The sequence below is a fragment of the Penaeus vannamei genome, chromosome 27 (genome assembly GCF_042767895.1).
Source record: "Penaeus vannamei isolate JL-2024 chromosome 27, ASM4276789v1, whole genome shotgun sequence".
NCBI classification, from domain to species: Eukaryota; Metazoa; Arthropoda; class Malacostraca; order Decapoda; family Penaeidae; genus Penaeus; species Penaeus vannamei.
In genome coordinates this window covers 24,007,281-24,019,780 of record NC_091575.1, presented here as the reverse complement: position 1 = coordinate 24,019,780, position 12,500 = coordinate 24,007,281, and the positions used below count along the sequence as shown (strand labels likewise).

The 12,500-nt window shown below is 34.4% G+C and overlaps 3 protein-coding genes across 11 annotated transcripts in view; 1 reads left to right on the top strand and 2 right to left on the bottom strand.

Annotated features, from left to right (window-relative positions):
* LOC138866908 (uncharacterized) overlaps nt 1–973 on the bottom strand; it is an 11,700-nt gene extending 10,727 nt beyond the window's left edge. The window contains exon 1 of the mRNA XM_070141037.1: nt 832–973. Coding sequence (XP_069997138.1) covers nt 832–853 — 22 coding nt within the window. The 5' untranslated portion in view covers nt 854–973. The remainder of the gene's footprint in view (nt 1–831) is intronic.
* LOC113826769 (transmembrane protein 41A) lies at nt 843–7,990 on the top strand. 9 transcript variants are annotated; one of them, XM_070141031.1, is made up of 6 exons: nt 843–988; nt 5,279–5,408; nt 6,538–6,690; nt 6,841–7,005; nt 7,114–7,252; nt 7,671–7,990. In XM_070141031.1, exons 1-6 carry the CDS (start codon nt 843–845, stop codon nt 7,841–7,843), a joined length of 906 nt encoding a protein of 301 aa, XP_069997132.1. In that variant the 3' UTR covers nt 7,844–7,990. The 9 variants fall into 9 exon arrangements, with proteins under 9 accessions (XP_069997132.1, XP_027235473.1, XP_027235466.1 ...); XM_027379672.2 differs by lacking the exon at nt 843–988 and adding an exon at nt 1,071–1,096; XM_027379665.2 differs by lacking the exon at nt 843–988 and adding an exon at nt 1,166–1,280.
* A 320-nt stretch (nt 7,991–8,310) lies between these two features.
* Nucleotides 8,311–12,500, bottom strand: part of LOC113826796 (myb-binding protein 1A-like protein) — an 11,996-nt gene continuing 7,806 nt past the window's right edge. The window contains exons 8-13 of the mRNA XM_070140676.1: nt 12,056–12,162; nt 10,758–10,902; nt 9,600–9,837; nt 9,307–9,384; nt 8,926–9,065; nt 8,311–8,654 (exon numbers count right to left, since the gene is read on the bottom strand). Of these exons, the coding sequence (XP_069996777.1) occupies nt 8,414–8,654; nt 8,926–9,065; nt 9,307–9,384; nt 9,600–9,837; nt 10,758–10,902; nt 12,056–12,162 (949 nt within the window). The 3' untranslated portion in view covers nt 8,311–8,413. The remainder of the gene's footprint in view (nt 8,655–8,925; nt 9,066–9,306; nt 9,385–9,599; nt 9,838–10,757; nt 10,903–12,055; nt 12,163–12,500) is intronic.

Below are 12,500 nucleotides of genomic sequence, written 5' to 3'. Positions count from 1 at the left end.
AATACAAGAGAAGTGAGAGGTGGCCATCGGCACCAACATTATAGTATTTGGCAGCAAGGCTGTATTTTCATTCTTAACCAGATCAGATAATAAAAAACATTGAGGTCAATTTATAAAATTGCCAGTATTACAAAAAGCTAAGAAAATTTTCCTAATACACCCTCACATCTGCTACTGGCCTCTACATATGCTTACAAGCCAATTGGAAAAACTTGTTTGTTATTTATTGTAAAATAAGAACCAGTACAAGTTACATAATGCAAGAGTGTACATTATGGAGACTGCAACAATTACTTGACACTTCACTACTATGAGCTTGAAGTTAAGATTCCAATCTTTCATTATAGACTACAGCTAATTTCAAATGGATTTATTATCTAGTTAGAAAATAGCCAGTGCAACCACGAGGAAAAAGTTCCATTTTGCAAGCCATTGCCATTTAATGAGTATGCTTTACCGAAAAGTTGCAGAAGGACATTTCAAAGCATAAATTTGAATAATACAAGAAAAACAAACGAGAAGAGAGAGAGAGAGAGCACACAGACTTCCGAGGCAATATCCACTCCAACATTTCACATATTATAATAGTTCTGATTTCCTGCTCATACTCTGCCGTGTACGATGGTATTAAATATCATGAAGATTGGCACTTTGGCACAACCTTGACTTAGTGCCAACCTGCACTGCTGGCCATCCAGAACACCAAATCATGTTCCAGTTTCCTCTCCCTTTTCCTCGTTCTCCTAACTTCCCTCTCATTTCAAACATATTCCCATGCACTTCACACTCTTCCACGATTCATACCCGGGTCGCCCTAGTTTCCCCATTTACCTCCTGTCAGAATGTCGTCCATTGTCCCAGTCCGAAGGTCCTCCGTGATGTCACAGGCAGGTGGTTCCGATGGCCGCTCGGGGACCAGGCTGGCCAATCGGAACTCAGCTCAGTTTCACTTCATTTGGCCATTGGTCGGCCCCGCATGCAACATTGGGTCCGATTTCATTGGGATCATTATTATCTTATCTTTGGTTTGATTTTTTTTTTAATTGTACGTGCATATCTCTTTAAGGAGCGTTTCAAGATGATGTTTGCGTGAATGGTGAATATATGATTTTAGGGCGATTTTATTCACTTTTGAAAGATGTGTGTCTTTGTTTACACGAATCAGCTGTTTTGACGCGACGACGAAACCTCCATTGAGGAAGGCAGACATGTGCCGCACGAGACAAGACTCTTCAGAACAAAAAGCAACGACTCCTTTTCGAAAAATCTCGATGGCATAAGTTATTCACAGCCGATGACTCAAGCTTTCAGTCAGAACAAGAAGAAACTGTATAGATAACGAATGCATATCTATATATCTTCGTTGATTATCAAATGTCAACCCATACTAGAATCCATATCTAATCTGACACATTTCGGTCTATCACTATAGAAGTTGTCTTGGAGTAGTCGTCAGATACTGAAGTGTCTTTTTGGGTCAGTAAAAGGAAAATTAAGATAGTGATTTAGCTACAAATGCAGTTCTACTGTGATCGTAATTAAAGGAAACAATATAAGATACCGGGTTCGCTTCATTTAACTAATTTTGTCGGAATAATATAAGAAAATCACATGTGTAATAAACACAGTGTAGTGTCCTGTAATTCCTCCAGATTTGTCGCAACCCATGAAATCCTTGCTTTATTTCTAGAGTATTAACTGGAGTGCTATGCACATGAAATTCATCAGTAGATATTATTCCCTTCATAATAAATTGAGATTCATTCATGGTAATTACTGGAAAGCTATGCAGCTGATGTGCATTATTACTTGATGTTCCCTTCAGTATTAAGAAAAAATGGGATATACTCATCAACTTAAATTGTTTAAATATTTCTTTTATCTTTAAAATTGGTAACTTGAAACAATAGCAGTGCATCACCGACTAACAAAGTTGACATTGATGGATTGTACCCGATGCATACTTTCCAGAGATAGTTGTAATCTATAGAAACCAACTGTTAAAGGAAAAGTAGTAACCAGAGCAATGTTGCATGAAAAATTACCATGACTTCTGCTCCTGTGAGCATTCCAGGGCACACCAATAAACCTTTACCATCTGAAGTGGCTGTTTAGAACATGGTATTAGGAAATACATCTTTCACTGATTTTTTCAATCTTTTTTCTATTATTGTTGCTGATACTTTTCCATTACCTTCTACTTTTCAAAGGTGCAATTATTTAAGATTAAAATCTGGTAATGTTTTACAGTATGGATGCACTTTGTTAATGTCAACTCTACTTCACAAAATTTATTCAACAATCTAAGTTGCTGTGATTGTGTGTGCCCTTTGGGTACAACTTGACTGGAGGGTTGTTGAGAGTTTCGGCACCCCATCACCTCCCAGCAAACATTGTCTTCACTTTGTTATGCACGGCAATATAGAGCTGAAACTTGGGAGCACTGAGTAGATTAAGGCTGTGAGCGGTGCTCTCTCTGATCTTTTTTCTTTATTTATGGTGTTACAATTCATGTCTACAGATTATTTCTTGTACTGATGACTTCACTTTTTGTCATCTATGAAAATATCGTCTTCAGTTTGCCCTAGCTTACTGCATCCATACTGTAAAGATTAACCAAAATCTTGTGTTAGATTATTTTTAAAAGTTATTTGTGTTCTGTGAGTTACAATGAGAGCATTCTCAGGCAAGCTGATTTCTCTGCTGTGAAATGGCTGATGGGTTGTGTAGTCTAGCATTGAAGTTAAAGGTTATACCTTCATGAAGATTCAATTTCCTTGGTAATTATTTCCCCCCAAAAAAAACTGCCTGTTACCCTGGTCTCAGTACTCTACTTTTTAGCAAGGGCCCATTAAACTTCACTACATATATTTTAGCAGATAGATCTTTGACTAGGCCTATAACTGACAGTAATTCAGTGGCCCTAACTTGACAAGAGATAGGATACGTAACCATTGCCTGAGCATAAAGCACAGAGGATGAGGCATTGCTTTATGTATAGATAAGTAATTTTGGGCTTACCTTACTTTGTGCAATTTATTTTAATACGAAATAATGTTTTTTCATGCAAGATTTTGGTTAGTAAGTATCATTTCAATCAGATGACTAATCCACTGGTTATTAGTCATCAGTGCATTTCACCACCTTCACTTATTGGGCTGCTGCTTAACAAAAACAAGTTAATCCTGCTCTGTTCCAAAAGGATGCTACTTTATAATGATAGCTTATTTATAAGATTTGAATTGACAGTGATGGCTAGTATAAGTTGGGCAAAAATGTGGTGATTATACCCTTCCAGGGTATTTGCTATACAGCCTGTGGATGGTCAGATATACTTGTTCTATATTTCACTTGAAATTAAACATGAGGTTTGTCATGGTGCAGCTATGATGTGGCTTCCAGGCCCTTCAACACTCCAGCAAAGGTCAATAAACCTCCGCATATTCAGCAAGATAGAACTTGAATTGTTAATTTTTAATGTCAAATTAAAGCTCTGTCGTGATAGAACATATGTGGCAAAGATTTTTGCTCTTTCATCAATCCTGAAGGCATGGTAACCACTATAGCCACTAGTAATTTTTTTTGTTAAAGCATTACTTTAATTTTCTGTATCTTTATGGTCTGACAATTATTTACTTTTTAATACATTGCAGTACTTAATCCAACAATACTGAGGAAGTTTCATTGTCCATATGTAAAAAGTCTTATAAAAATCAACAAATGATATAACTAGTTACTGAAATGAGGTATTGTAAGAAAATGTAGACCTCATCTGTGGTAGTCTTTGGTTCATAACTTTTCTTTCTTTAGTCAAGCAAGGATGATTGCAGCATAACCAACCACCTTTGTTATATTTGCTTCCCATTCATACACACTACTGACAGGGCAACAGTAAAAAAAAATGCATTAATAAACTTGTTTTATTCATGGTACTTACTTAGCCTTAGTCAAAATATAATACCAAGTAACTGGCGTTGGTTAAAATTACAGTCACTTCCTTTACTTGTTATTCAGTGATTTATCATAAGATGGAATATATATATAGAACCGAGTTTACTTAACACTGTGAAGTATTGTTTGAATTAAAGGTGAGCTATTTAAAGGTTGAATCAACATACATTTGGCAGTATTATTTAAATTTTCAGGGTTCATTGTAAATGTCAAGCTTACTTCTCCAGATTTTTGTGTACAGATATAGAAATTAAAAGGATCATTGACCAGACATTTATTATCAGACATTACACTTGTATGCAACTTAGCAATTTAAGGAAACCCTATGTAATTGATTTGGGATTTCTTCTCCAAATGCTTGGACTTTATAACTGGCTGCAAGCAAGCAACAATGCCAGTACACCATTTGTGTGCTTGTCAGACTGAAATGAAGCTGAGTATTCCCCTTCATTACCTTTAAATACTGAGTTGATATTGTAGTGAAGATTTTTTTTCATCAAGAAATGGGAAAAGGGCCCCCCTAGGCTGCACTTAATATATATGATTGATTTGTGTCTTTAATGGAAATCTAGGTTTTACTGTAGTCCCTTTTGTAGTTTCACCAAAGATGTCCCAATACAGGACAGTTCTTCCAATCTGCAATTTCTGTATTAGAAAAAACTGATGCATAATTTTAGCCGTTTGATTTTGTGTAGTACATTTTCTCTGGCATAGCTGCAGAACTTTATAGGTGATGTAGATTACTTCCTTTTCTTTAAGAAATCTCTTTTATGAAGTAATTAGTTGGCTTGTTAGAAACCTCGTTTATCATTTTTAAGTAGTTGCCTCATCTTATATTATTAACATGACGATAACAGACTCTTGAATAATTTTACAAAGTGAAAAGGTATTTTAATACTTAAGATATGATTGGAAACAGGTTTCAGACAAAGATAGAAAATTGATGTTATTACAATATATCCTTGTCATTTACTACAGAATCAGATATTTATTTTTATGTTTTGAAAGCCATGTTAACTTTACCTCTAAAATAGACTATCTTTTGGTGATTCTTTATTTTATTGTTATTTTGTTTTTCTTTTTCCTTTTTTTTTTAAGAGTAACCTGAAAGTTTAATTCCCATGAGTATAGTATTCATATTAACTTAATAGCAGAATCAAAAGTAAACATTTTTTTCATTGTTTCTCAATATCAAAACTTTGCAGGTGTGCCTAATGATATCAGTTAGGCTACATTGCAGCACTAATAATAATTTTATGTTTATTTTTATTACTTACATTGGTGAATGGCAGTAATTGGTTCTTTAATTTTAATTTTATTCTTACAGTATAATGGAAGGCATACGAAGGAGAGATTATGCAAGGCTGTTAATTGCACCTGTTGCTTTTGCTGCAGCATCTTTTTTTCTTTGGTTTGTCTTTGCAAATCGACCTGCATTGAGGAATGGTATCACTCCTGTAAGTATATGGTCTTACTCTGAATGTTTTGGAATGTTTTATACAATATAAAAATAATAATACACATATGTAATGATACAGACATGAGTAAACATACAGTATGTACGTATAGATACGCACTTGTATACTTGCATGTACATAAACACTTACATATATATTATATTGTACAGATAAACATGCCACCACTTCCACCTACACAAAGCATAATGTCCCTGCTAATTACCCGCAAGGATTCCTTGATTAGGGTCATTTCTTTGGCTGTTTGCTCCAAGGTATACTGTAGGTTACATCCCTTGCACTCCTTGCTACCTGGACACATAAACAGGCTGGATTAATGACTGCCATCCTTCTATTTTTATTTTCTGTTCATTTAGTTGCCTCTTGTACGCTTCCATCAAATAAAGTCAGAATATTATTATTGTAATTTCTGGTTACAGGAATGATGATTTTAGAACTTCCTTTTTGATAAAGTTTTACTTATTAGAAAGCTAGGAAGCAGAGTTGTTCAATGTAAAGTCTGTTAGAAGTGGCGGAGTTCTTTTTGTGCAATATTTGAAGACGAAAAAAAAATTGAACAGCAAGTAAAACCTTGAATTCATGTCATTATAAGATAAATACTGCCAAAATAGAAATAAGTTTAATTATAAAATTTTATTTTCTATTGTGGCAGTGTTGCATGTTAGCTGTGTGTACACATTGATTGTATTTTTGTTTATTGTGTCCTTGTGTGACTGAATTGTGATTATTTTTAGTACAGGTTGAACCTAGTTAGTAGGGCAGCCTGGGACGAGACAGATGCAGGAATAGTGGATTTTCCAAACCAGTGACGGCAAAATCATGTTGCTTAGGAGGTATATATTGGGGTAAAATATTAGTAAGCAAGTGATATAGCAGCTTCAGTTACTGTAAGTCAGCTTTGGTAATTGCAAATAATATGGGCTGGTGGTTGGTCAGTTTTCCAAGCGGTAGGTGTTGTTAACTAATGGTTGCCACCTTTAAATAATTATCCTGAATTATTAATATTTTTGGACCAGTGTCTGTGTCAATAGTGAGGGTCAATATGTATATGTATAATTTTCTAGCATACTGAAATTACAAATCATCATGAAATTAACTTCTTGCATTGTAGGACCTGCACTTCCCAAAGTCTTTAGATGATCTTCGAGAACTGGTACGAGTTTCAAGTGCATACAAGGAAGATCACTGGTACTATGTTGTCTTCTTGTTTTCATCAGCATATATATATAAACAGACATTTGCTATACCAGGATCTGCACTGTTGGTAAGTGTTTCCTTGTATCAGTAATCCATACCAGTGCAAATGTATGTAAATTCTGTAAGGAAGCTTATTACTCATGTGCTGATAATGGCCTTAGATGTTGACATGGTAGAAAATTTTCCATAAAAAATTATTACTTGTGTTCTCTTTCAGAATCTTCTTGGTGGAGCCTTGCTAGGTTGTTGGCCTCTTGGCTTTCCATTATGCTGTGTCCTAACAGCAACTGGGGCATCCAACTGCTTTCTCCTCTCCCGGTTAGTGGGAAAGAAAATCATCCAGCGAAAGTTTGCAACAAAAATAAATTGGTTTAGAGAGAAGGTAGGTAGCATTTATATTTAAAGCTTTATTTCATATAATATAGAAAATGAACACATGACATGGATCTTAATTTGAATTGTCTTTTAAAGGAATTTTCTTGTCTTACAGATCTCCGAGAATGAACACCAACTTTTCCTCTTTTTAGTAAGTCTGCGAGTTTTCCCTATGACTCCAAATTGGCTGTTGAACATCATGGCACCCTACGTAAATGTGCCACTTCTTATGTTCTTCCTTTCGGTCTTCTTTGGTTAGTATCAACTCGTTTCCTACCGCTGAGTAGTGGTTACTAACCTGGGGTGAAAGGTACAACTAATGTAAATTCATTCTTTCTCAACGCTTTGGCAGTATAGAGTTGATATATCTGCGTTATGTAAGAATTCATAGGAACGATACGTCTTTCTTATCTAGTATTGTATGTGGGTCATTAAGGATAGTAGTGATGAGTGAGTTATATGACTATATCAAATGTAAGTCTAATGTTAGTGTTGTCAGGGGAGGAAGATTTAATCAAAAGATCTCGGGATGCGAGTTTTAGGAAAATTTGGGAACGACTACTATTGCGATACAATAATGATATATACTATTTATGGAATTTATATACTGAAGATGCTACAAATGCTAGTCTGATAAAAAGTTTATAGCTAATGTTACGCATTTATTTTCAGGTCTGTTGCCTTATAACTTTCTTTGCGTTCAAGCCGGTGAAATGCTCTCTGATATCAAGTCGATGGATGACATTTTTACGCCCAAAAGGCTTTTAGCACTTATTACAATGGCTCTGATTATGTTCACACTTTCACATTTTGCTCGGAAAAGGAAAGCCAAACACACTGATTGAGTCTTTTGTATAATTGGTAGTATTATTTTATTATTATTATTAATATTAATTTGTATTAATATTATTATTGAGATTACCTAACCATTACCTCAGTATAAGATGTGATACTGTAATATTTGCTGCATATAATAAAAACATAATTTGCAATCCTGTATTTATTTTTACTGCTTCCATGGATATGAGAATCCCTCTTTGATGCAATATTTAAGTATACCTTTGCAGAAACTGACATGGCCAGAGGAATTTAAGTTTGAGAGTAAAATTAGAAAATTCTCTGAATATTGATAAAGAATTGCCAAAGGCAATCAAAGCTCTTTTTGGCTTGCTGTAAGCCCAAATGCAGGTTTGTACTGTAGAAATACCATATAAATCTTTTTAGCAGTTTTGTGTCTGGAGATAGTATGTTGTTTTTAAAGCAAACTGGACTTTTCAACATAAGGAAAAGTACACAAATGAAACAAACTAAATAATTGTTAACAATAATTATTCATTTTATTCATACATATAGCTTATGTTCTAATACAACATATATTTTACAAAGAAACAACAAAGCACTATTTTCAGAGATGATTACGCCTCTGATCTCCTTGCCCTTTTTTTCTGACTTGCTCGTTTTCTCTTCACTTTACCCTTCTTGCCGAGGAATTTCTTTGGTCCCTTTTGAGCTGCTAACTCTTTTGCCTTCTTCTTTTTTGCCTGTTGCTTCTTCCTTGCCAGCTCTTTTCTCTTCTTGTTTTGGGTCCTGCGTTCTTCCTCCTCTTCATACTTCCTCTTTTTACCTTCTGAGTCTGCAGCCTGCTGAGTAGGATCTCTGAAATTCCAGCATTCATGAACAACTCACTTTAATATAACAAAATAAAAAAAACTTTTCAAATAAAGACAAAGTTTGAATCCCTGATTTCAGTGGGATCTAACTAGGTCAAAACTGTATGCAACAATAGGACAATAATTATTCAAAGGCAAGTTCTTTGCTGAAAGCTGGCCAAGGCTGAAGAACTTTTAGCTTTTTGAGATAATGATAAATCAATCCCCCCCACTACTAAGGACAAAGGAGGTTTTCACACTGGGGCGAGTTAACTCACCTATGCAGTGCCCTGACCAATTCTTTGTAATAGACCCTCAATGGTGATCGACTTGCTGTTGGAATTTCCTTATCAAGATTTCTTACTGCAACCAGGATCTCCTCCCATCTAATTCCTGAAGTGTCCGGATCCCTATGATTCTGCTCAAAAAGATATTTAATTAACCTCTGGTAAGTTTTCATAGAATAATAATTGTTTAATTTGCAAGGGATAATGGGAGAAACTTCTAAATTTAATCAATAGATAGTGTGTGTGTATGTGCATGGGCACGTGTCAATATGCGTGCATGCTTGTGTGTATATATCATTCTGAACAAATCTGCAACAAGGTTTTCATTAAATTAATCTTAGAGAATCACATAATAAGTCACATTAGACTTACCTCTCTCAGGACAATCATAAATTCAAATAGACGAGACACAAAACGTGCTTGCTGTTTAAGGTTGAACCTTTTGAGAATCTACAAAGAAACGTATTTTAATTACTATCTCTGCTTCTCATATAAAAGGTTGTAACACACAGCAAAGTTAAAATATATGAATATACTCTAAACAAAAACAAAAATACAAGAATATATTGATATTAAATGAGTATTTAGATAAAAATACACAAAATGAACAATATGAACAATATATTTCAAACTACATGTACATATCCTGGTAAATGAACACTTACTCCAAGAAGAATCTGAGACACTGCTTCTCCGAGCTGCTTCACTTCAACAGTAGTGGTTCGACTGAAGAGAGCTTTATTTTTGAACAGAAGTGAGAGGACAGTCAGAGCATTTGTCCTCCCAAAGTATTTGTTATTTTTCTCAAATGCAAAGTCCACCATATCTTTCACCAGTTTCCAAAGGGCACCCCAGTCAAGTGAGCAGGCTCCAGCATACATAAGGATTTTCTTTTCTGTTTCTCTACAATGAAAAATATGGAAGATATCAGACAGGTGCACAATTTACATAATTGACTAACATTATAGGATCTGCTAGGAAGGGTATTAGTTCCCATGGATGAAAGTGAGTTAACCTCAATTTCAAACTTATATGGGCATATATTGTCCCCTGTGATAAATAGGCTCAAAATAAGTTTCTTTTATGGGATAAGGGACATGCATTATGTATTCCTGGATTTTCACTTCCATTGGTAGGTCCTATGTGGACTCACCCAATTTCCTCATTCCTTTAATATTTATACTATCATTAGTATTATGATTATGATTATCACAATGTAATTGAAATACTAATAGCAATAAAAGATTAGTCAATGACTCCTTGACAACTTAGTACCTGTGAGTGTAAACACAACAACCTGAAGTCACAGAGGACATGGCATGCATTTCTTGTTTCTTGTTTGTTGGACATATTCTAAATTAAGGGAGTTGTTAGAAGGAATAAATTTGAAGATGGGTGAATATTCAGGACTAAATAATTGCAGTTATGCCTGCTATCCCATAAAGGAAACAGATTTGGGGCTTATAGGTTTCTTAATGAATGTACAGCTATGATCATCCCATTGAGGACTTAGTACCATCAAAACCTGACACCATGACTAAACAAAAGACTATTACTATACATCATCAATTATCTTGAATTAACATATGCCAAAAATAAAACCTATGACAAGAATATTACAATAATCTGCCAATACACTTAATAAATGTTTAAAGCAAGAGTTATGAACACATTAAGTCATGTTAATCATATGCTCTATACAGCAGTGGGGTCAATTATGTCTACACACTTGTATGCATAATCAAATCTGACTATAGATTATAACAGTACTTCTACCTAAAAAAAAAATCTTCAACAACAATAAAAGGTTCTAAAATACTAACTTCTTGTTTAGCATGAAGAATAAATGCTCTGAAAATAAATCTATGATTGGGTTGCTCCGGTGTGCAGCTTCACCCAATATCTGTAAGCAGCACCTTATCATCAGGGTGTGGCAATCTGCTATATATCTGCTTAGAGCAAACTTATCTGCAATAAGGAGTGACTGTATTAGAGGAAAACATATCTTGAAATATTACAAGACAAATCTCAAATGAATTATAACATAATATATGTAAGAAATAATTATAGCTTCAATAGACACTGAAAACAGTTCAAATACAAGATCACAAACTCATTAGGAACTACAGAGAAAGAAAGAAAAAGATGTAAGATAATACTTGCATTCAAAAAATTCAAGGAGAATGTTTACTTTTTTTTCCCCCTTCTTCTTTCTCAAGTTTTGAATTCAGCTTATTACTCTTTCACAATGTATGTTTTCTTCAAGTGAAAAATAACCTCCCCCTCCAAGACTTTCCTCATTATGTAATTTTCAAATAGGAAGAAGGGACAAAGTTTATCTAACTCGCAAAAAAAAAAAAAAAAAAAAAAAAAAAAAAAAAAAAAAAAAAAAAAAAAAAGATGATGATGATGATGGAATAGGTTACCCAAGCTATTTTTGCCAGTTTTACCTTGTCTTCACAAAATTATGCAATTATGAAATGTGTTATGGGATCCTATAATGTTTCCACAAACAAACATTCACACTGGGTAGGATTTATTTTTGTCATATGACACACAGAGCCCATATGCAAGTCTCATTTTAGACTCATCTCTTGAAAGACCACATATGTCACAGCCAAAATTGTAGACTGTGAGAAACATGTTTCCTGCCCTTCTAGCATGTGGCTTTGGATGCTATGGGTATAAAACAACAAAGGGAAGAACAAGGAAACACAAATAAGTTTAAGGCCCTTCTGCTTTATTGCTTCTTCAGGGCATATAATAAAGTAAAAAGGTCTTCTGCATATTTGTGTCTTTTCTTGTCCATACCTTCGCTGTTTTATTTTCAAGTTGTTCAGTATGAATCATACACATTCTATGGGCAAAATCCACAGCCATAGGAGTTAGCCTAGTATTTCAGAGTAAAACAAACTGCCCCATGCATCTTGAAGATGGCTCAGAAAGGACAAAAAGTAAATAAAGATATTTACATTTGCGGGAAGACATACCCCTAATTCTTATAGCCCATCACAGTTCAATTTCTACAAATTTCACATGAAAATAAGAGTATATGCTACTTTCTTAACCAAATGTACCAAAAGATTCTTAATGGATATTAAAGTCCCACTTTCATACTCACAATCAATGGTGCTGGTCACAAAGGTTTCAAGTTCTTCAGACATTTCTAAAATATTCATATCTACTTTTTCAAAACTCTGAATTTCTCCCAACATATCAAGCAGTTTCCTGAAAATCAAACCAGAAATGTAAAAATTACAAAAAAATAATACACTGAAAATCTGCAGCTATGATTAAACAATATACTCAATTATGAACAAGATATGCATCAAGAACAATTATTTCCTAGAAATGGAGGATGCACACAGTAAAAGTAGCAAAGACTATGAACTAAAACAAGTGGTAATGAGAATCTGTGAAATGGCAGGAGGCCTCAACAGGTTCTTCCTACACATCCATTTATTTGCAACTTTAAGTACATTTAGCATAGAGTGACAACCTGGCTTTACTTAGTTGAACCCATGGTTACCAAACTTGTGGTTATATACAGCCAAATGTATATAAAT